The sequence below is a fragment of the Mastigoproctus giganteus genome, chromosome 11 (genome assembly GCF_048544385.1).
Source record: "Mastigoproctus giganteus isolate SK-2022 chromosome 11, ASM4854438v1, whole genome shotgun sequence".
In the NCBI taxonomy this organism is placed as follows: domain Eukaryota; kingdom Metazoa; phylum Arthropoda; class Arachnida; order Uropygi; family Thelyphonidae; genus Mastigoproctus; species Mastigoproctus giganteus.
In genome coordinates this window covers 9067888-9093475 of record NC_143585.1, presented here as the reverse complement: position 1 = coordinate 9093475, position 25588 = coordinate 9067888, and the positions used below count along the sequence as shown (strand labels likewise).

The window sequence follows — 25588 nt, the reverse complement described above, 5'->3', positions numbered from 1 at the left end:
GCGTGTGGGAAGGAGGACTTCATTTTCCCTCTGTGCTAAACAGTGGTTAGACTACACTTGAAATATTGTGTTCATGCAATTATGGACATCAGTAGTCGATTATTGGAGTAAGTTGTTTCGCAAAGGACAGATGCAGTGCGCGTGACTAATTCAAAATTAGAAGATTGCCTTGTGGGAATGGAAATAATACGAATACGGTGTTTTATGTATTTGTCGACGTATAATATTTTTTTGTCTTGTTCAAAACTAGTCTTCCTCCTTGCATCATTTTTGGCGTAACTATTTCTAAGATCAGCTTAAAGATGAAATATCGCTAATCCTTCTGCTTTACTGTGCGAGTAATTTCATCATTCTTTTTCCGAGTTATTTTAATTGTGTCCTTGCGCGTCGAACACGATTAAATGATGAAAAAGGACACCTTTTTCATCTCAGTAAGCTTGTAAGAGGTGTTCAATTGTCAAATTTCAGGAAGATACGAGGAGGGATCAAGAAGCATTGACCCTCACTCAGAAATATATGAAATAGAGATTTCATATTATATATATTGTATACAAACGTGGTATATACAATAGACCCTTCACAGCAGCAATGCCAGGGGTTTTACATTGGCTGGTGGACAATAGCCTTGAGGAGACGGGGCCCACATCGAAGTTGGGGCTCATCTCCCAGAACCAACAATAAAACAGAATCAGTGTCAGATTATTTACAGGATATATGCATTTGACAGTATTTACAATGAATTAATAAAGATATTCATATTTACATTTATATTATGTTATATTAATATTTATATTCATAAAGATATTCTTGATTTTATTTACAGCACATTCATAAAGACATCGTGCTTTGAACATTATTTACAATATATTGGGCATTATTATGCTGCCCTTATCAATGTGCACTTTGCCTGGCCAAGGTCAGGCTATTAAGGATCTGTCTTCGGTACCTCCGATCCTTCACAAACCTACAGAGCTCGCCGTCAATTGAAAGGCTTGTGGGGAGCATTTCCCTGGGTAGAAAGCGGTCACTGAACGCTAGTCTGTTACAGTGAGCTGTGAGCGTAGGAGCTGACCTCAGTCCGGATGGAGGGATCCTCCAGCCACACAGTTCCCAGATGCTTGGCTCCGAGACCATTCCGGTTGTCATCTTGACAGTGAGAACAAGGCGTTTTTCAAATACAACATCTGCAAGTCGGGCAAAATTAAGTGACGTCGCCATCGCAGTTGTCCTTTGCTGGAGTGGACGACGATGTTTTTGCGTGATCCAACGAAGGAGCCAGTATTCAGTGGAGTACACGCGCTTGATGTTGGTAGGGGCCGCGGACCACTAAATTTCAGAGGCATACAGTACGACGGAGTATACTGAGGTGTATATGTACCGACGAGTCACATCCAGATCCCTAACGTGGAGCAGTTGTTGTTTTGTGATCCAGCGCATTTGACAGAATTTTTCTATGAGCTTGTCAATGTGGGTTTTTTTTTTTTTTTTTGGTAGTTGTTGGCGCATAGGCTTCTGTGGCCATAATGCACCTCCCAAGGTTTTTGCAGTTCTTTGATCCAAGCACGAGGCGGGAATCGAACCCGCGACCTTTGGGTTGCCAGGCAAGCACTTTACCCACCCGGCTAGCCCGGTCGGCGTCAATGTGGGGGTTGAAGCTCAGTTTATAGTCGAAGATGACTCCCAAGTCTGTATGCATCTTGACCACTGGGAAGGGAATGCCATCTAGAGAAGCTTGGATTTCAGTGGGTTGGAGCTTCAGAGAAAATACAATTTTGTGCTGATTTGGCAGGGTTAATGAGGAGGCCAAATTGATGGATATAGGATCCTGAGTCGTGTAAATTTTCACAGATATTTTTATTGATGTTTGAGAGATGATCGCCGGGGTTAATCTAAGCCGCCGTAGCCTAGTGGTCAGGCGCGAGGGTGCATAAGTACACGTGCCTTGAATGACCGGGGTTCAAGCCCGTGACTGCTGAATACCGCACTGTTTCTTGTATTCTGTACATCTTGTAAACTCCTCTGACCGTTTGGTCGTCCCGGAGTATAAAACAGAAAATTTATTATTATTATTATTAATATCATCGGCGTAGTAGAGTATGTCTTCTCTCTGTTGCAGAAACGGAATAATAACCGCGGTGAATAATGCTCCGGAGAGAACTCCGCCTTGGGAAACTCCCTCAGTGATCTTTCTCCAGATTGTGTGTTGATCCGCTTTAAGAAGAATGGTTCTGTCAGAGAGCAGGGCTGTGATAAACCACAACATGTCACCTTTTATGTAGAGGTAGTTTTCTAGGAAGTGCACAAGTGAGGGGATACTGATGGAGTCGAAGGCAGCTTCCAGGTCGATGTAGGTGACAGAAAGCTCTACTTTAGCTTGTAGTGCACGGAGAATGGTGTTGGTTATCGATGTTAAATTGGTGACTGTGGATCTTCCTGGAATGGCATAGTGAATCTGTGGGGGTTTGTGAGGCATGATTTGATCGGTGATAGTGGAAAGTAATGTCTTTTCCATGAGCTTCAAGGGGCTGGAAGAATGAGAGATTGGCCTGAACTGTTTAATGAGGGTTGCAGATTGGCATTTAGGGTGTGGCCTCACAGCATATCTGTTCCAGAGATGGGGAAAGTAGTGTTGCGTTAAGACGCGGTTAAATATTGATAGTAGAGGATCGACGATAAACGAGCTAAGACATTTAATCATGAATTGTGGCACAAGAGCGGGCCTGCTGTTGCAATGGGTGGCAACCCATTTATAGCAGTTATAAGCTGCTTCCTAGTGATGCGAACGGTGGTGAGCATATCAGTAGGGACGTTGTTGATGGGTAAGTTGCCTAGGTCCATCGAGGCCACAGTGTTTGAGAACCGTGCAATGTGGTCCATCCATAGTTCAAGATCCAGTGTTTTAGGGATTCCTGTGTGCTGAGAGTCATAAAACGATTTGCCTTTTCGTAGGGTTGCATTTAAATGCTTTTTAATTGTAAATATTTTCTGACGGTTGAGAACTGCACTGGCTCTAGAGAAGGCAATACGATCTTGTATAGCGCCTGATTCTTTCCATCTCTTATGCAGATTTTGTTTTTGTTGAAAACTGTTGTTCAGTTCTGGTGTCCACCAAGCTCTCGAACGGGGAGTGACGCAGACAGTCTTTGTAGCACCATAACTTGCAATGGTTCGAATCCATCTGGTCATGAGGTCCTAAATTAATATCTAAATTAATTTGATATCTAAATTAAATTAAATTGAAAGTAAAATTAACAAAGAGAAAAAATAAATAAAGCATGGTAGCACGTCCAACAAAATATTGCCAGGAACATAAATTAAATTCCGTGGCCTTCTGATGATAAAGGACACAGCTGTCTATTCTCTGTTATTTGTTGTGTTCTCCGTTTTTATTAGTTTAAATTTTTATCATAAAATTTTGCAGAGTGTTATCAAGGAGGAGCCGGTCTGAATTTATTCCAAATTGGACATTGATTCCTCGCTATATTTGCATTTTTTTTTTTTTTTAATATTCAAATTTTTTGTTTGTATTGTTTTCCACAATTTTTTTTTTTTTTTTTTTGTTTTTTAGAGGCCTTTTCCTGCTTACTGTTTTACTTCTATTTAACTTACATTATACAGGGTGTTTCAGTTAAACGTTTCAGAACTTCTAAGAGTTGTAGGGTACATCCTGACAACTCGAAATCATATAGCAATGTGGGGTCGGAAATGCTTTCCTGAAGCGGTGTTGTACACAGAAGCACCATAAAAAGAAAAGAGACCGTAAGTGAGAAATCGTTTTAATAATACATGAAAAGAAGCAAAAGGTACATGGATTAAAGTAAGTGTTCGAAGTTTCTTCAACCTCGTATTGCTTTCGCACAGTGGGACCTTGGAAAATGTGCTACAAATCCCCTTTTTCCTGCTGAAGTGTTGTTTTCCGATGAGGCATCCTTCACAAGGGAAGGAATTTTCAACACGCATAACGACCATATCTGGGCGGTCGAGAACCCGCATGCAATACGACGTCGTGCAGCACAGATTCGATTTTCGGTCAATGTATGGACAGGTATTATGGGAGATCACCCTCATCGGCCCTTACCTGTTACCGTGTCGTCTAACCGGACCTATCTACTTGATCTTTCTGCAGCAAGTATTGCCACAACTTTTGAGAGATGAACAGATTTCTGCATCGACGCAACAGACAATGTGGTTCCAACACGATGGAGCCCCTGCCCATTATAGCGGAGATGTTCGTAACTACCTGGATGTCACATTTGGTCAACAGTCGATCGGACGTGGTGGTCCCGTGCGTTGGCCTGCTCGGTCATCCGACCTATCATGTCTTGATTTTTATTTCTGGGGTCATATGAAATCGCTAGTTTATGACACCCCTGTTGACAATGCTGAGGAGCTGGTTGCAAGAATCGCAGTAGCTGCCGAAGAAATTCGAAATTCGCCTGGAGTATTCCAGAATGTTCGGATGTCCATGCGTCGGAGATGTGAGGCGTGCATTGTAGCCCGTGGAAGAAACTTCGAACACTTACTTTAATCCATGTACCTTTTGCTTCTTTTCATGTATTATTAAAACGATTTCTCACTTACGGTCTCTTTTCTTTATGGTGCTTCTGTGTACAACACCGCTTCAGGAAAGCATTTCCGACCCCACATTGCTATATGATTTCGAGTTGTCAGGATGTACCCTACCCCTCTTAGAAGTTCTGAAACGTTTAACTGAAACACCCTGTATGTACACACATTGCCTGCCCGACTAACTTAGCCTCACTGTTTTTGTTACAATTCCTCTGCTCCTTGCTGTTCTGTAGTTTCCCTCTAACTTCTCGCGAGCCAAAAGTTTTACGAATGCGTATCTGTTGAGAAACGATTTTCTTCCTATATTAACTTTTTGTCGTCCAAAGAACAAAAAAATGCACATAATCAAAGAAATCACCTAAGATTTACTCTGGCAGGTCCTGCCAATTAATTTCCTGAGATTTTGGCAGCTAGGACCTAAGAAAAAAAAAACTTATGTACACATACACATATATGCACATATACCCAACAGTGATACATAATATATACGCATCCTTGCAATCGTCATTACTTTGGATGTTTGCATACAGCACGTATGCATGCATTCATATGGCAGGAGTAGGGCAATGCGTAGGATAATTAGGCCGAGACTGGGCGAAGATTATTTTTGGGCTAGATTAAATTTAGTGTGTAGGGCGCTCGCGTCGTGTATAGATAGAGTGGGGGAGGGGAGGAAGAAGGTTGGGGGGGGGAAAGGCAGAAGTATTGGGGACATAGAAGAGATTCCCCCAGGTGGTCAGTGAGGCATGTCTATGCCTCACCAGAAGGAAAGGTGGGGTAGCAGGGGGGGCGAGGCGACTGGTCGTCTCGTCCTCCTGCCAGGAAGGGGTATTAAAGGAGAGCCAGGCTAGTGCTTGGCTCAGGCCGCCAGAACAGCTGCTATTCGTCCTTCATTCAGATTTTTTGTCTATCTTCGTGGTTGCTTAGTAGTCCATCTTTGGTGTTATGCACATTTTGGCTTCTAGCCATTATGTGGCTAATGTGCGTTCAGGTCCCGTCTTCTTCTGTACAGAGCTTCAGCGAAATTTGAGAAGGCAATATATTCCTGCCTCTCGTCCAGGAGGTGTTGTTCTCTATCTCTGGGAAAAAAAGGTGATCCGGGTGATGAGCTGGCAGCGGAGGTCATCATAAAGCTGGCATTCATGCATGAGGTGGTACCAGCTCTCCAGCTCTCCACAGCAGCAAGTAGGGTCATCTGTAATGCCCAGGGCTGTAAGTTTAGCGTTAAAGGCACCATGTCCTGTTAGCAGGAAGGTCGCGTGGAGTCCCGGCGTGAACTATGCTGGAGCCATTGGATTGAGTTTTCCAACGTTGGGGAAGAATCGTTTGGTGACTTCACCCTCTGGGGAATTCTCCCATCTGGTTTGCCAGGTTTACATGAAATGATTTGTAAGTCTCTTTTTCTCAGTCAAACGGTTTGTGGTAGGATCTGTGTCGAAGCCGGCGAAGGTGCAGGCTCTTCCCTTGGAGAGTTCATATAATGCTCTACATTTAGCTACTTCGAGGTCTAAAGATAGGGTTCCCGCCAGCACCTGCAGCGCGTGGGTGCTAACTGTGCTGCAGGCCCGGGTTATATCGAGCAGCATGGCTCTATGGATAGAGTCGAGGATTCTGCGATTTACAGCGATGGTGTCTTTGGGGTACCATGCTCCGGAAGCATAGGTAGCTATCGGCAAGAAGGCGGCTTTGTAAAACAACTTGAGGGTCTTCTTTTTCAATCCCCAGTCCCTTTTTGCGACTCTGGTAACAAGGGCTGTATAGCCCCGTATCTTTTTACGGATGTATTTCAAGTGTGCCTGGAAGGAGAGAGTGAGGTCCAGTATTACTCCCAGGTATCTAAGTCGAAGTGTGATACCATCAATCTTAATCTGTGGGGGTCTCCTGTAATCTAGGGCACCCTTGAGGAGAATAGAGTCCGTTTTGGTTGCAGAGATCCTAAGGAAGTGGATATTGGTCCACTCTTGTAGGATTTTAAGGGCATGATTTGCCTTTCTTTCCAGCTGGATTCTGCTGTTTGCCTCTATCATCAGGATGAGGTCGTCTGCAAAGGCTTGTGAAGACGCCTCTCCAATATCGGTATTTAGGAATTCATCCAAGACGATGTTCCATAACGTTGGTCCTAAAACGGAGCCTTGTGGACAGCCTCTGTTGATTTTTCTGGTGAGTATTTTATATGGAGCATTCACCATGATGAGTCTACTGGAAAGGTAGCTTTGGATTACTTGATAGAGGTTGCCTGGCATCCCACTCCCCCGGAGCCGGGCCAGGACGTTCAGCCACCAAAGGGTGTCGAACACCCCAGCAGAGTCGACAGAGATAGCCAGGAAATATTTGTTTTCTGCAGCAGCTGTACGTGCAAGGACGTTCTTCAGGGCATCTACAGTCGACGTCCCGGTCTAAAGCCGTAGTGGGTTGGGGACATTAGGTTTGCCTGTAGGTAGTGACAGTTCTTTACCGTGTGGCACTGGCCAAATTGCTGATGGGATATTTGATGCAGAATTTTCGGAAATTCCTTTTATTTTTGTCATACAGAATAGCAGTCATCGAAATGATTCCTTGGCTCATGCCACCCCATAGGGATGGCAAAAGGTAATGTTCTCAGCTTGCCATTTAATCAAAGCCTTAATTTCGTTGTACAAGTAATACGACAGATATGTGGAGCCCAATTTTTTTCTTAGTCACCAATCTTGTAGCCGAAGTACAATGAATATGCAACTTTTGTGACATTGTATATTTTCCTCTTCTGAGTTTTTTGGATTAAGTGTCCACAAACATAGCAGAAGTTGTCTGGGTGAATTACGCAAGTTCTGTGCTTTGTCTTCTCCATTTTAACAATGCATTAATCTAAAAAAAAAAATAAAAGCAATTGGTAAATTTGAACAGAAGGTGAATTCTTGTAGCGTAGTTTATATATTGAACAATTGAATGGTGCAATAAAATTAATAAACATACTGACTTGTCTGGAAAAGTGCATCAAAATCAAAATATACTCTATTGCAAGAACATTAATGATGTACTTGCTTAACTTTTAGCCCAATAAACAAAACCCAACTAAAAGGTAATAAGTTTAAAAATTGTATTTCAAACAGTAATGATATAAATATTCCGTTTATACTCCGAGACGACCAAACGGTCAGAGGAGTTCACAAGATAGACGGAATACAAGAAACAGCACTGTATTCAGCAGATACGGACTTGAACCCGGGTCACTCAAGATACGTGTACTTATGCACCCGCGCGCCTGACCACTAGGCTACGGCAGTCTTTTTGTACAGAATTCCAGTTATCTATCTTAAAAGTGAGACATGATAGGAAATTTTTATGATTGATTTTAAATTCTATACGTAAAACTTGACCAGAAACAACCATTGATTTGCTGGAGGTAAAAATCACGTTGGGTAATGTTATTATTTGATATTCTGTTTCTCCATTTCAGTGATTTAATATTTCGATGCTCCGGGACTGTTTCCATGGTGACAAAATTGTTGACTATGTACTGTATCATACCCAAAGATATATCCACTACTAATAAAGGTTATTTATTTTATAATTTTTGTAATATGGCAGCTATTCAGTGTTTTGCGATTTTGCTAACTGATAATTAATTGAATTATGTAGGTTACTTTGCCCGCGAGGAACTGCCTTTTAACCTAATGATGCAGGCTCTGATTGCTTTACTTCAATGGGAATTTGACCACGAACTCACTCAGATTCACGGTACTAGAGCGATCCTCGACTGCGAAAATCTAAGTTGGACGAATTTCTCCAATCATCTTGGAGTGAGTGGATTAATAAAGTTAATTAAACAACTTGAGGTAAGCGAGTAATTATTTGTACTCAGAATGAATTATTTAGTTCAGTGTCAATGTAAAGAAAGATAAATAATTGCACATGCTGCCACACAAAATAACGGAGCATCTTTGACTATGTAAGACACAAAGTCTTACAAGTTAAATTAAATATCAATATAATTAAAGAAAGAACGCTAAATAGAGTGATATTGTAAATCTTACAAGAAAATACTTAAAGTAACAAATATTTAAGATAGTGGGTCTCACGTTAAAGGAATTGAATTAAGTGGAGTTTGTACTTAATGTAGGAGCGGATGTACCATGAGGCTAAGCTTTAGGGAGACATATGATCAGCGCCCACTCCCTAAGAGCAAGCAAAGATAGCGAGACGGAAGAGTGGGCGGTCAGTTGATGGAGTGGCAGGGGACGGAGTGCTCCAGAGGTTACGATAGGGGTACCAGCGGGGAGCGGTCCTAGTTTACCGTTAACAGAGCGGGCGTGGTCATTTTGTAATGGGGCGAGACGGGTCAAGTAAATGGACGCAGATGTTTTCTGGATGGTTCTGGAGAGATACTGAGCAGCCGGAATTTCCGGTCACCTTACTAGAAAGTTCAAGAAATTTCTGGAAAACCGGAAGTCCTCTCTCTACACAGGAACAAGCTCGAACTTTCTGTCATGGGTCGAAGCAATGTGACGTGCAGTAGACAAATGAGAATGTATATGTAGACATGGATAGTATCTTATGTAGGACGGCACTGAACGAAAGTTCAACTCCGTCTTTGTACACTGTTATGGTTACAGAGCACTGTAACAGGCCAGAAATGTGTGTAACGTTATGTTCGTGCAGTGTGTGTGTGTTGTTGTGTTGTTTAGTTGTTTCTGGCCGCTTTGTCACCAGACAGGCGATCACCTGGAAAGCCTGCTCAGGGTCCGTCTACACCACGGGGAGGTAGGCCACAACTGCGCAGGAACCATGTCCAACTTCAACAGTCACGTACTGAATGTCCAAATAGGGTTGGAGCCATTCAAAAGAACCCCGTGCCAGCAAGCCGGCAACAGCGCGCGCACACACACACACACACACACACACACACACACACACACACACACACACACACACACACACACACACACACACACACTCATTCCCACGAGACAGGACAGCAGAAGACGAAGAAATAAGGATGAGAATAGCATAAAGTAAAAAAATATATAATAATAATAATAATATATATATATAAGAAGAAAAAAAAATAAAAAAATATATAAGAAAATATGTGTATAAAATAAAATAAATAAATAAAAAAAAAGATAAAATAAAATCTTTATCCATTTCTTGCCCACATCTTTATGCAGTGCTGCCCAAAGTGGTCCTCAAGGAGAAAAGGTGTATTGTCAAACAGAAGTTGTAATGTCATTCAATCATGATCGGCAGGAACAAATTCTAGATATAATTCTGAATTCTGTTAAACTGGAGTGGTGTCAGAAGTCTCTGGTCGATGACGGTATCACTGAGCAGAGGAAGGATTTAGTTGAAGAGAGTCTTGATAAAGGATGAGTCAGAGAAGTGCAGCATCTCTTAAAATCTTTGCGTGGTCTTGAAAACCACAACAATTTTGTATATGACGTCATCAGGACGACAAGGCAGCGCACAGTTGTATTATGATTTATGATGCATTTTCAGTTTCATCTCTTGAATTAACATTGACGTTGAGAGACTTCCTGCGATTAAAAGCAGCATTGCAGAAGGTTTGAAGGGTCTGGAAATTGTTGACAGAAATGAGTATCTTCTCACCTCAGGGACACAAGTTCGGTACTGTTGCCTTAAGAGCCGATCTTAGATCCTCGTAAATGGAGCATTCAAAAAGTACGTGAGGAGAGTCTTCCCGTAGCCCACATCGACAGGAGACTGTATTGGACAGTCTGAATTGGTAGAGTTTTGTGTTAAGCGAACCATGTCCAGTGAGTATGTAGGAGGTAATCACTGAGGGTGAAAACCATTTTCTGGTGGATGATGAAAGTAGTGCAGTTACGTCGGGAACGAAGTTTTTGGTGATAGCTCCTTTTTCGGTAGAATTCCATCTATTCTGCCAGGTGTTCACTAACAAATTCCAGCATCTGGTTCTCTCCGTTTTGGGATCAGCCTGAGGGTTAACAATGAGTCCCTGAAATTCCGTAGAAATGCCTTTGCGGATGTAAAAGCAAAGCCCTCTAAACACAACATGCAGGTCAAGAGGTATAGTGCCTGCAAGAGTCTGTAAAGCTGGAGTTGATACTGTTGGCAAACGTGAAGTAGGCTAAGGAGAAAACAACGTTGAATAGTGGATAACTTGGTTTGTACTGTTTTGAGTGCAGTACGTCTAAACCAAAGGCTGGTAGCATAGGTTGTAATTGAGATTATGGCAGCATTATAAAATAGATGTAGGTTTTAGTGTTCAGTCCCCAGTCTTGTCTGGTAATTTGGAGCAGCATTTCGGTAAAACTCTTAACTTTGACGGACAGATGTTAAATATGCTCAGTAAAGGAAGAGCGGTCGTCAATGATGACTCCTAAAAATTTGGTGCTTCGGACAAGTGGAAGTGATTTCTTGTCAAGTTTTACAACTGGTGGTCTGCGATAGTCTAATTTGTGTTTAAAAATCATGATCTTCGATTTTGTTGAGGATAATTTTAATTTGTTCTTAGAGGACCAGGACGATAGTTCAAAGAGTACTTTATTGGCATAGAGTTCTAATTCAGATGTTGAGTTTCCATTCACTAAAATGATAATGTCATCTGCATACGCAAGTTGTTGCACATTTTGAAATTCAGTCGTCCTAAGCAGCTAATCATCAAGAACTAGGTTCCAAATCAAGGGATCCAAAATTGATCTTTGGGGGCAACCACGGGAGACAGATCTGTTAATCTTCGTGCTTTTAGTGATGACGGTGACGGTGCGATCAGCAAAGTAGTTTCTAACAAGTTTATAAAGCTGAAGAGAGCAGTGATTGGAAGGGAGTCTACTGAGGGCACTCTCCCACCATAAAGTATCAAAAGCGCCCTCACAATCGATAAAGATTGCCATAACCTACTTGGAAGTGGAGCAGTCAATGAGGTGGTGGAGTTCTAATAAGGCATCTTCGCATCCAAGCCCTTGTTTAAATCCGTATTGAAGGGAGGATGTGGAGCTTGTGGCTCCCTGCAGTGTGGTTATTTTATTGGCGATTAATCTCTCTAACATTTTTCCCAGGTGAGAGAGCAAGGCTATGGGGCGGTAGGATCTGGCATTATCTAGTGGCTTACCAGGTTTATGTAAAATCTTAAGAATGGCGTGTTTCCATGGTTTGGGAAACGTTTCAATATTTTAGCATTTGTTGAATAATTTAAGTAGAATATTGGACCTTAGGTCATAAAAGTGTTTGATTAATATATTGTCAATCAGGTCATCGCCAGGACAATTGTTTGACTGAATTATTTTCAGGATTGAAGTAAGTTCCTCTGCAGTGAATGGACTTGTTTCTTCTAAAGGAAGGTATTTTTGGTTTAAATCTCGAATACATAGATGGTGTGAAGTGTCAATAGTGAGATCATCATTAGGCAGCAGTTGGTCCAAGATGTCATTTATGGAGTCTGTTAGTGTAATAGTCTCCATACTGTTGGAGGTAATGGAGTTAAAAATATCACCCAAGATCATTTTATTTTTAGCAATTTTATAGATGACGCCCCAAGGATTATTATTCCCAGACGTACGGAAAAAATTGTGCCAGGATTGCAATTTGCTTTCATAAATCAATTTTACGTATTTTCTTTTGAGAGGTTTGTATTCTTCATGTAATCTGTTGACTTCTTCATGAGGCCAAGTACGCCGTTTGCGCTGAAAATTTCTTCTGGCTTTATGTACAAGTTTCCGAGTAGAGGTAAGTTCGTTATTCCACCAAGGTGTGCAGTTAGATTTTAGTTTCTTTTTATGCGTCGATTTCTGAATTGCAGTGATGATAATGTTTTGAATCTACAGTGCTAGTTGTTCGGTGGTAAGAGAATTATAATTTTCTAGGTTGTCTTCAGGCAAGTGAGAGAGAACGGAACGATTAAAACGTTCCCATTTTATGTTTCTACGAGAGTAACGTATGGGATTACGAAGTGGTTGTTGAGGAGGAAGAGTTGATCCCAGCAGGAAGACGATAGAGCGATGGTCACTTGTTGTTAGGTCAGTTTCTACGTGCCAGTCAGTAATATAAGGAGCAATACGTGCTGTAGCCAGAGAGATGTCTATATTTGATTCACCCAGGGAATTAGAAAAGGTACATGGCTGGTTTGGTTGATTGAAGACAGTAAGCTGATGGGAGAAGATGGTATCCTCAAGCAGTAATCCCCGCGCATCTGTGAAAGAACTATGCCACAAGGTAGACTTGGAGTTTGAGTAGAGTAAAATTAACAGAGGAACAGGGCCTAATAAACTGAATACGGAATCGATATAGTGTAAGTGAGGAATCAAGTCAGATGACGGGGGGCAATACATTGAGATAACATAAGTCGAGTGATTAGGACTCAAGGCTTGAATGCAAATAGCATTCTGTGATGTTAAACAGGACAAGAGTAAAACGTCAGCATTTTTATTAAATATTACGATGGCTACCTTAGGATGTGTATGAGTCGGTTGTAAAATCCGAGAAGAGCAAGGATATCCGACAATTCGTCCTTTTCTATGATATGGTTCTTGAAGAATGAGAATGTCAATGAGTTCCTCCTCAGATACACGACGTAGCTCATCTGCCACGGTGCGTGAATGGTGAGCATTGGCTTGCAGAAATTTTAAGTTTACAGTCGAAATATTTGATTGGGAAGCGCTTGAACTCGATAAGACTGTGATATTATAAGGGAATTGTTCGTTGCCTTACTGTGTCTTGAGCCTTTATGTATTCAGGACAGTTGATATCTCTGACCGAATGATTAGCATCATGTTTGTGCCTCTTGAATAATTTCAATTATTCAAGAGGGATTTCAATTATTCATTGAATAATGAATAATTGAAATTATTCATTGAATAATGAATAATTGAAATTATTCATTGAATAATGAATAATTGAAATTATTCATTATTCAATGAATAATTTCAATTATTCATTGATCCTTGCTGGGGCACTCAGCAAAGATATGGCCTAATTTGCCACAATGTCCACAGGAAGGTCTTTCTTGTTTACACGTACTTGAAGTGTGTCCGAAAGCAAGACAACAATAGCACTTCGTCACAACAGTGAACGGCTTAAATCGGTGAGCGGTCCACCCAATAAATAACCTGTCTAAAGTAGAGATAGCTGAAAAAATACCTGAGTTAAAATCAAACACCCAATTCGAAGTATTCTTTGATTTGGAGCTAATTTTAAATCGGAATGTGATCTCTTGTGAGATTTCTTCACGTGTGAATTTAAATTCTTTCAGGTTTTTGAAGTAGAAAACATCAAGTATTTCCTCTTTGGTTAAATCATTATCAATATTATATACCAGTAATGTTGGATTCAATTTCTTAGGTATCTCAGGGGTGATTCCAACATCAGACAGGATTTTTGAGGAAGAGATGGTATCCAAATCTTTACATGAATCAGTTTCTAAAATTACGCCTTTGTTTTTAATGAGACGGAGAGCTTTAACTTTGACTTCTTTCAAGTCTTGCTTGAAGGTTTTAACTATACGTTCTTTAACATAAGTTCTCGTAGTAAGAGTAGAACTCTCAGATGCTTTTAGGAGTAATAAATGTGGTTTTCTGGTTGAAGTAGTTTTAACATTAGCGGATTGCAGACTGTCTGTTTGGTTAATAGAAATTTTTGCAAGGGATTGTGCAGTAGCCTCAGAGAAGTTTTCAGGAGAAACTACGTTCAAAGAGGTATCAACTAATTCTGTAGAAGTAGAAGATTTTTCCACAGAAGCATATGAGAGAGGTGTGGGCATGGTTTTTGAGTCATCACTTCTTATCTGCCGCATCTTTATTTTCATTTTAAGAGCTTCGTTTTATGTAATCAAGCCATTCACAATTAATTCAAGACCACTCCAAGAATGAAGAATAGCTTTGATGGCAGTTTTTGTAACCTTACTATTGTCGTTTAATAAGTTTCAATTTCTTCTCGCAGGAAAGTAAGTGCATCGACAGGGGAAAGATCTGAAAGTAAAATAGTCCCGACGTTTGGTATTTTAATTTTCCTGGCAGTTGAAGTAGCAGCCCCAGTCAACGTGTCCGGACTAAAATGTTTTATTTGTGAAGAATCAGTAGCGATATTTGTGGTCGTAGAAATTGGTACTTTGCTTGAAGATTCAAGATGTTCTGATTTAGCCTTAGGAGCGGTTACGCTTGTAGTTTCCCTTGTCTTACTTTGTTCCTGTGAAGAAACGAGAGGTGGAAACTCATCGGTGTTTACCGACAAATTAGTGGCGCCTGTATTTTCTTCCAGGTTGGGGGGTTTGTTCTTGGGAGGGATCCAGTATGGAGAAGTCTCCTTTGTCACGGGGCAAGTTAAAAGCTTCACTAATAGCCTCTGTCATCCTGAAGGGTTTTTCCCCTTGAGGTATTTACCTCAGATGGTTAAATAGGCATACGGCGAGGAGTTGGAAGGAGGAAGCGGTAGAAGTATCGCCCCAATATGTGCGCTAACTTGACCTTGAGGTAGCTTAATTGGCCCTTCTTGTACGAGCTGAACTACTTGGGTCGGAAAATCTTTTGTCAGTAAGGTTGCTTATGCAGATCTAAAATTAATAAAATAACTTTACCTGATGACTTCTTTCAGAAGCTGATACACTTATTTTGGAGATTAAATGTTCCTCTTCCTGATGACACCAAATACCACTGTTATTAACTATTCAGGCAATTAAATCAAGACAAAATTAGTAGAGCACTTTTTCACTCGACTGACGTGCTGCGCGAGCATGGGCTGAAGAGACAAATGAGAATGGAGATGATGATGGAAAGATAGAAATGATTGGTTGAGGAAAGGAGGGGCGTTACGAAAATTTGGGAAATAAAAAGAGATGAGCGCGCGAGAAAGGGAGATGAAAGTTTTTTCGGAGATGTAGGCTCGGGAAACAGTCCCCGGAAGTGATCCACCAGTAGAACCAGTTATGGTGATTTGGCTAAACTCTGATAGTTAAGTAAAGTATAGATAGGTTAGAGTAAAGGGAACTTTCTCGAGATAGAAGATAGAAGATAGAAGTCCGAAAGCGTCCACCGAAAGATATATTTAGAAAGAGGATGGCGCGAGATAATGCTCATGGAAGAACACCGGACCGTCCTGCAGACTACAGAGAGAAATAAATTAAAGGGAAGCGACTCCTATTGAATGATCTGGCACAGCGAAGAAAGATATGACACCAGGAATGATCGGCGAAGTGGATAGTACCCCTGGCAGATGTTAGCAGTCCCGAAGCTGAAGGAGAACGGTCTCAGACTGATGGTGGACCCCGATGCAGAACAGAAAGTCACAGGCCAAACATTGTGTTAGCGGGAGGATTCAAATCTCCAGAAATAAGTGTTCAAACAGCTTAGTACCTCTATATATTTGCAAAGGACTGTAGGGAGGATTAGTAAATTATTAACTGAGATTGTAAGAGCACATGCAGTAAATTCAGTGCATATTTTATAGTTGAGCAAAGAAATATTTTAGAATTAGTTTAAAGAAGGATTGTTTATAATTATGGTTTATTTACTGATTAATTAATGGAGGGAAAGTAATAATTTTGGACGGGTTAACCTATAGGGCAGGTAGAGTTATATGTTAATTTATATAATGTTACTGAAGTAGAGAAGTGGAGCAATTATTCGCTAAATGCTGAAATTTACCTGAGAGAATCAAGAAATAAATAAACCAATGTATATTTCATTAACATGTAATTTTAATGTGTTAGGGTGAGAATAGAATAGAATAATGTGTAAAGTGGACATTAAATTCCAGAAGAAGAATTGTATTAAACATGTAGAAGAATGTAGGATTGTGCTAGATAAGTATGAATAATAAATAAAATGCCAATTGTATTTAAAAAAAGAGTTAAGTTAAACTGATTGTAGGACAGTGTTAGTGGCCCAATAGTAAGAAGAAGTGCGCGTGCACGTAGCTATGAAGACTGTCTAATCTTGCGCTCCTCAAGTTTACAGTGATTTTACGTGTTTATTTCACGAGTTACGCTAGTTCTTTTGTATAGTGACCTGCCTAGTGGTAATACTGTGCATCCTGTGGAAGATTATTACCCTAACATTTTAGGTAATTATGTTTTTTGCATGATCTCTTTCTATCCGTATATTCACATTTGCCAGCGTTGCTTGCCTCCGAGGCCTGAATTCAAACTTCACTTCTGTAGGCTTACTCTGCTGGCTTACCACTGTCCGCTTCGGGCTGTATCACAAGGTCAAGCAGTTCCTCTGCGGTGGGAGTTTTCCGGCAGTTGACCGCTTGTAAGGTGCGACTTTTATAACTCTGACCTACTTATGCATCTGCTTAGCTTAAGAGATTGCATGTTGACAGCGAGTTAGAAGGAACTTGGCAAACTAACTCTGACTATTTTTGTCTACTTCTGTCTGACAATCAAGTATTCGATAAGATGACCGCTTTTGCTTGACTCCCTCATCAACAAGTCTCAGATGGCCCAGCTGCCCTCTCAAAACTAACTTAATTTGTGCATCTCCGGAATTTAGCCTACACTTCAAGCTAGTAAGCTGTCCAATTGCAGCAAAACTTTGTTGCTCACTGCTTTTCACCCACCCGATTACTGCCTTTCTCGACGTGCAATCCGCCCCCTTTTTCAGCTCAGACCCTTCGCTTATAATTCAACTGTATACAATGAAGGATAGAACGGGCGTTCAGCAAAAGTCCTGTGCCGAATGTGGGTACAAACCCGAGGCTCCGGCATTACTTTGTGTTACGTGTCGTAGAATCTTTTGTCGTGATTGCCAACCACCTAAAGTTAAAAGGTTGAACAAACAACGGAGAAGAAAATGGACCTGCCACCTTCGCGCAAGTAATCCAAAAAGCGCGGACATCTCGAAGGAAGAGATATCCACTATCACTCTTACAGAAGAAACCCCATCTGGCCTTCTTGATGTGCGCAGTTCGAATGAAGGTAGTATTGTGTCGTCTGCGTTGAGAACACCTGGAGATTTAAGCTTATGCTTTGGGAAAGACGTTGCTTCTTCGAATAGGGAGTTTGATACCGCTCCTGCGGCCTCCGCAAAAGACTTGCAGGTTAATAGCCCCTTTGATAGTTTGTCAATTAAATGCGCTCTAAGGGACAACACGTCCATACTCAATGCCCTCCCTGAAAGATTTAAGATCACTTTCGGGGAGATTCTGTCCCCAATAATCGACTCTCTTGCCTGCCTCAATGACGAAAATAGAAAACTCAGAGCCCAAAATACGGAAATTCTCGACCAAGTGCTCGCAATGAATGAACAACTCAGGGATCTCAAAATCTTTATAAGTGAATACTGTCTTCCCTCTAGTCAGACATCAGTGATGGACCATCTGGAACCTCAGGAGCATTCACAGGAAGCAGATGATGCACAACCAAGACCTCCAACTCAAACTGAGCGCGTCCAGCGAGGAAAAAGAAATCTCAAAAATCTGCACAGTTCGCCCCTTATTGCAGACAGAACAACTGAACAGATCGTAGCCCCGGCCGTGATGTTGAACCCTTTGGGTACTCATCCCCCTCACACCGCTCTCCATCAGCGCGATCCGACCTTCGAGGCTGACAGCCCTTTTATCCAGGACAAGTGAATGATTGCTGGCGAATCTAATCTGCACCAACCTTACAAAAGACGTCAGGAGAAGCCTGGTGGCCAGGTTCTGAGCCACATCACTGTTACAAGAGGATGGAGATGAGAGAAACCCCACGCCAAAACAGGGAGGAGCGGATCTATGCTCAAGCGGATGCTTTCTGTCTGTGGGGGATGGAATTAAATAAAAATGATGATATATATATTTTATATTTCTTTTTATTATTAGTTTTATTTATTATTTAATTGTTCCCTTATAGTGTTTATCCAATTTATTTTAATTTCCCCACTTACACATCTGACTTTACTTTACAGGAGAATTCTAAATTCGAGGGAACTTCTTAATTATTTATAATTCCCCTCGGACAGGCTGAGTGTTCAAGAATGACAAACAACACACACATTAATATATAACATAACATTTTATTTACACTTAGATACACAATATAAAAATTATCAACTCTCAAGCACATTATTATTTCGCAAATTTGCCTATGTATTATCAGTTATATATGGCAATTATATACAGTGGTTTTACTCTAAACAAGGTTATCCACTTCAATACAACTCACTCAATATCATTACATAAACTTATTTTAGTTTCTTCTTTCTCCACGCATGAACAATAATTACTTAGCAGGTTTAGTTCACACTCTTTCTCTTATGTAAATCTTATTCTTAACTTATAAATTGATTTAGGAATTTCACTCTTAATTTCTAATTTAATTAGTGCCCCATTTTGTCTTGGGGAATATAACTTCACAACCTTCTCTAATCAAGACAGATAGTACATTTGACATCAATTTCTGGACTAATGCTGGTCCCAAGGGTTAGCTACATCCATAAGGCTATTTCTTTCTCTGTATTTCCCTACCCTTCTCTTCCAAAATATATCATACCTATATGTTAAACAATAACTAATATCAAATTTCAAATTTCTCTCCTTTTCCTTTCTACATATGTCTAATTATACATTAATCAAAACCCAAAACTAATTTATCTCTATATTTATGCATATACAGTATTTATATCTTTGTATATCCTTTCCTTAACATCTTTCTAAACATTATACTAATCTGACATTAGAGTTCCAACAGTCCTTTATTTGTGAGGGGGAATACTATATAACTATTCACTTACTTAATTTTACGAATCGGATTTCTCCGTTTTGGGGCCTTCAGCTCCTTGTCTGGGAATGGCATCATCGTTTACCAACTGCATTCATCTCAGAACTTCAAGTTTCTCCATGGGCTGCAGTCTACGTCTGGACAGGGCATCATTGTGTCTTTTAGGAAATTTATGGGCTCGTCTTCGATACTGCTACTTAATTTTCGGTTCAGCTATTCTGGCGGACTAGGAATTACAACTTTACCTTCTCAGCTCACTTATCTGCGCCTTGCCTTTATCACTGCCTTCAGATGATGGATTAGGGTTATTTCTCTCCGTACACAACACTTATTTGCATACTGGCCACTTTCACTACCTTCCGATTACGGACTAGGCTTATTTTCTCCTTACCAAGGCTCCTACTTTCAGCTTCACAAGGCTGCTTCTTTCGGTTAACCAAGGTTCCTTCTTGCACTTATATGTACTTGGCCACTTTCACTGCCTTCCGATGACGGATTAGGCTTATTTTCTCCTTACCAAGGCTCCTATTTTCAGCTTCACAAGGCTGCTTCTTTCGGTTTACCAAGGTTCCTCCTTTCACTTATTTTCACTCTGGCCACTTTCACTTCCTTCCGATGACGGACTAGGCTATTTCTCTCTACTATATTTCTTCCATGACCAACTACTCGACTATTCTCTTTTATTATGAAACTCATCTAACCCTTCACTACTCCATCTTACCTTGTCAGATCTTTCCTAACTGGCTGACAGGACAGGACCTATCTAACCCCACACAACTTATTACTCAATTTTCCCACTAACACTGGCAAAAAACTCACGTCTGTCTTTCCTAACTCATCTCCACAAACCGCCAACAAAAGCCCAACTCTGTGTTCTTTTTAACCCATTTTCACAAACACCAACGAAATCTCAACTGTGTGTGTCCCTCTCTCCCCGTTCACTCACTTTTGTCATCTCAATTACGTACCGCCTCCTTATGTCAGGCCCCTTTTTACTCAGATTTACCCAATCTTCTCATTTTGTCAAACTTTCATCATTTCCTATTCGTCCTTTAAAATGTCTCAAGCTGTATATTCAGAGCTCATTTTAATAAATTTCCAAATTTTTCCCAGGCAATCCGCTGCTTTGAAGTTCGCCATCACCTTCGCCACCCCTCGTTAAACTTAGCAGATTTATTTTACATTGCTCTAACAACTTTGCCATCGCCGACAGTCAGACGCAAATAGATTGCTAGCCGGAGTAATTTGACCCGTATTTACTAGCTGGCCGCTATTTTAGGTGTCACCGGACAAAGGGATGTCCGACAATGTCCAGTCTACAGCCCTATGTTCTTCAGAGCCATAGTATTCGCACCTGCTCGCCAGTAGTGCTGTCACCATTCCCGTTGTTATTGTTTGTTCTTTGCCACGGTGGGAACTGAAATGTATCCCTAATTGCTAATAGCTTACCGCTCCCTTCTCTAATTCAACCTTGTCTAATTTTTAATTCCTTGTGACTGACCTAGAATAATATTTGTGACTGAAAATGTTTACTGTCCTATTTTGCTATTTCCTAACCTTTATTTTAAATAAAGCTCACTCATTCCTAAAATATTAACATGTAAGATTTTACATCTTACATGTCTCTCTGATCAATTCAACTATCTTGCGCAACTTCCCAGGCATAACCCACAAATGGCTTGCGCTCAAAGTGTTTTGACTGTGAAAACACAAGGTAACAGAATTACATGCGAGAAGCCTAATATGTCGGTTCCTACTGAACCTGCCTCGGTCCCTCTGTCGCGGAGACTTGAGGAGATATATATAATATTTCAGCTGTCCAGACCCGAGAGAGAATTTTTGTTTCCAGACTTGGACCAGCAACAAAAGCAGAAAGTATCAGGGCACTCTTTGCCCAAGAACATGGGATCAACTTAGACGCAAAAGCTATCAAAACTAGACACCCAACCTATTCTTCCTTTAATCATCTCCTGCCCTACAAATGCAAAGCATATCGTCTTGGATTCTAGCTGCTGGCCGGTAGGCACCCTTATAAAGCCGTTCCAAGAGAGGAGCAGATCGATCGCTTACAGCGGATCCAGGCGAGATAAACAGCCATAGCTACAAAAGGATGACTTGCTACCAGGTTCACATGAAGGAGAGATTCTTTGGTTTATGCAGAATGTACGCAGCCTAAAAAACAAGCTTCATTGTCTCCAGACTCTCCTATTGCTTAATGAGTTTGATGTCATCTGCCTTACAGAAACATGGTTAGCGGCAGATAGACAGCTTGATCTTGCCCATTTTAACACCCCTTACAAACACATCGGGAATCACAGGATTAACGGGCGAGGCGGTGTTGAAATCCTGTTCAACGATCGCTTCCAGTCAATAAGGACATGAGTGAGCCAGTTTAAAAACTTTGAGGCAGTCTGCCTGACACTGAGGAGTCCTCTTCTTCAAATCCAATGCTGCCTGGTCTACCTTCCTCCGGACCACAATGAAGACTCTAGAGCGGAGCTGCTCACGTGGTTAGCAACCAACTTAGTGCCTAAAATCCCAACTGTTGTAGCAGGTGATTTTAACTTGCCACTGCCCAAGCATGGGAATGCCCTTGAGGGCCTTGAGGCCACTCTTCGGGCCTTCAACCTTACACGGCTAGTGACGCAACCAACTAGAGCGTGTCAAGCGCTGGACCTAATCTTCCACAATTTACAAGATATCAAATTCCTACCTAGCAACTTTCGATTCCAATCTGATCACTCGTCAATTGCATGAAAACTATCCTTACAGAGAAATTCCCTTGGGTTACCTGACAAGTAATCTGCTGAATTGCCTAGGATAGCCTCCTCTACCAAATATCTGAAGCCAGAAATCATTCTCCAATGCTTGATTGGGTTTGCCTGGGGGCGTCTCTATTCTGAGCCGTTGGAGGATGCCATTATGCTGTTGTCGGAACAACTGAAGTTAATTGCACTACATGGTGCAGCCAGAATCACCAGGATTGGTAACAGGTCGAATCGGGGTTTCAATAAGGAAACTAAGATGGCTTTCATCAAGAAGCAGAAGGCCTAACGGAAATGGCAGAAAACTCAACTTCCCTCAAACCATTCCATCTTTAAGAAAGAAAGAGCTTGCTTCTTGAAAAAGAAAAGGCTGGTCCTTAACCAAGCTGTTCTCAATAGGTTGAAGAGTGGTAGAAGGATCCTTTCGCATCATCATCATCATCTAACCATTGACAAAAATCTTGTCCAGGAATGGGCACAGTTCAGCTTACAGCAAGCAGATTTTCCTGACTCTGATTCCTTTCTCTCGCAGGAGGACTAGTTACCTAGGGCACACTTGTCTGAAATAGAAATAACTAGAGAGACCCTAATTGATGTCATCAATAAACTACCCAACAAAGCCACTGTAGGTCCGGATTGTTTCCCACTCTTTATTATCAAAATTTGTAGCCCATATATAATCGACCTTCTCCTTCACCTTTTCAGACAAATCCTGCAATCTGGAATAGTTCCTTCAATTTGGAAAACCTACCATGTTAAGCCCATTCCAAAGATCAAGAAACCCAAATCTCCTAAAGACCTGCGACCAATATCCATCAGTTGTTGTTTACTCAAAATTTTCGAAAAAGTAATCCAGCCAACAATTCCCCAGCATTGCTTTGCAAACAGGCCTGAGTACCTGCATACCGTTATACAAAGGAGATCGACAACTACCAATCTTCTTGATACACTCTTCAGGATTCAGCGCACCCTCAACAACAAATCACAGATTGATATCATATTCCTCGATATAAAATCGGCTTATGACAGAATACACCTCCCAGCTCTTTTTACCATTCTGAAACACTACTTCGGCGTAACGGACACCTGACTTCAAATTTTGAAGTCAATTCTGCTCCCTAGACATCTGTCTGTGACCCACAATGACTTACAAGTAGCTATTGACGTCTCAAGAGGCATACCACAAGGAAGCGTACTGTCAGCTGTCCTGTTTTCAGCAGTTTTGGAGCCTTTCCTTGCTCAGAATCCGAACTTTGTCTCTTATGCTGATGATCTGAAGTTCTATGTGAGCTCAGATCATAATCATCAGATTCAAGATACCAACCAACAAGCTTGTAGGCAGATATTGAGCTTAGAAAGTTACCTTGCCATAATAGGGCTGCATCTGAGCCCTTCCAAATCAGCACAACTGTGATAACCAAGAAGAAAGCCAAAAATGATATCCAAATCTTTGTGAGTGGGGAACCGGTGCAAAAGGTGACCTCTCATCTTTGGGCAGTGCGTCAAGAGCTCGTTGGGGTGCATCAGCCAGCGCTGCTTGTTCGGCACATCCTGAGGTGCATTACGCCGATTCCTCTCTATGCTTGAGAAATTTGGTCATCTGCCCCTGCCTCATACCTTCAGAAGTATCTCACTTTAGAGTACTGGTTGCTTAGATGGATGAACAGGGCGGTAGGCCGCCCCCTAACTATCTCCAGATCTATCCTACAAGCAAATCTGGGCACCACTCCCTGGAGACATATCATCATGACAAAAAATGTCCTCACGCTCGCACGACTTATAACGAGGCGAATTGATGCTCCATCGGTATCCACATTAATCTCTGGCCCTAGGAGGGCAAGAGGGAAGCACCCTGTCTCCCTCTATGTCTTACGCTGTCAAACATCGATTCCCTGAGGAACATGTTTCCAGCTAATTGTCTTCGGATCTTTAATAAATTTAGGATCCACCCTGATAGGTTCTGTGAAGACAAGCCCTACAGGAAGGAAATCCTCAAGAACTGCTACCAGATTATGAACTTATAATACTCACCTACTCCTGGACAGACTGTGTTTTGTGTTTTTTTTTTAACTTGCCTATTTGTATATGACAAAGACTTTTTGTCTTCATGCAATCATATGTTTTGTATATTACTGTATATTTTGTACATTATTGTATATTTAATCCTGTAAATATCTCGGGCGAGCACGCATGTACAGTTGTTAATTGTATATGCGTTCCTCGCAACTTAGTCTGTAAATATTCACACCCTTCTGGCACAGAGCCGTCCCGGGGTGACCCAAGATTTCTTGGGAAATAAACTGATTTTAATAATAATAATAATAATAAAAAGAAGATGATGGATAGGATTGTTGTTTGTTTGTTTTTTTTTTAAGGAGCATTAGCAACTAAGGCCATATTGCTCCGGAATATGCGGTGGTCATTCCTTGACCTTTCCGCATCCTCCGTATTTGGTGGTGACGGGCTCGAACCCCAGTCTAATCAAGAAGCGTGTGCTACGCACTGCTGCTCCTTCCCACCTGGCTACGGAGGCGCCAATGACGGATAGGAGAGCCTAATGACCAGGAACGTAATCCATGCCATGTACTTATATCTAGTGAATAATGTGTAATGATTCGATATTTTTTTTTATTTGTAAATATGTATAATAAACTAATTGCATTTAACTTAATGCAAATGGTGTTTGGTTATTTCTGAACACACACAGCAAAATCCAAAGGAGGAGTGCACTAATATAGAAACTCCCTCAGAACCGGAATTCTTCTGTGAGATACACACAAGGCAGATGCAAAGTGGGGTATAGTAAGAATATAAATAAAAATAAATGAGAAAGGGGATTTTTAAGATAAGGGAGCTTAATAATAAAGAAAGTAAATAAATATAGAAACAAGTAATAAAAATATATAAATCGCCACCTCCACCCCCACAACTAATTGAATTTAAGACAAGTGAGGGCACTGGGATAGGTTGCATATATTTGCAGTTTAAACTAAACGACAGAGGAATGCACTAAACCATAAAGATTAATTATAACGGCGTCATTAGCCTTAGAAGTGGTTCACTTGGATTGGACAACAGCCAGGGCGATATTTTCCACCAATGTGACCTCCTGCAGCACAGTTATTATTATGGTTGGTTGTTCAAGGGTTTTATGCGCATCAGCAACTTAGGTTATATTGCGCCGTATATAATATGCCTGTAAACTGCGTGTATTCTGTGGTCGATATTTGCTGTTTGCCACGAAACACCAGAGTTTCAGGGTGAAATAACCATGCTACCCCACGCCTCAGACCAACTAACTCAGTCACGTTGTGAAAAAAATTCCTCGCGTCATTGACGAGCTTCGAACAGAGGTCTTTTTCACAATGTGTATGCAGGACAATGATTATGCGAGTCCTATCCGTGAGGGCAGTGATTGCTCTTCCACACCGTGAGAAAAGGAATGCGTTCGGATTCCTTCCATGAAGCCAGGAATTTTTACTCAAAATTTTCGTCCTTTTTTTTATTTTATTTATTTTATAATTATTTTTTCTTTATTAATGGAGCGGTCAATCGGTCTCGAGTAAAATGTAAAATGTTTTTTTCGTAAAATGTTTATGACGTA

At 41.1% G+C, this 25588-nt stretch overlaps 1 protein-coding gene across 3 annotated transcripts in view; it reads left to right on the top strand.

The window, feature by feature from the left end:
- The window catches only part of LOC150077691 (alpha-tocopherol transfer protein-like), a 97595-nt gene that overhangs the window by 47643 nt on the left and 24364 nt on the right, over positions 1 to 25588 (top strand). For all 3 annotated transcript variants that reach the window (XM_090384223.1, XM_090384221.1, XM_090384222.1), the window contains exon 5: positions 8188 to 8384. In XM_090384223.1, coding sequence (XP_090240349.1) covers positions 8188 to 8384 — 197 coding nt within the window. The remainder of the gene's footprint in view (positions 1 to 8187; positions 8385 to 25588) is intronic.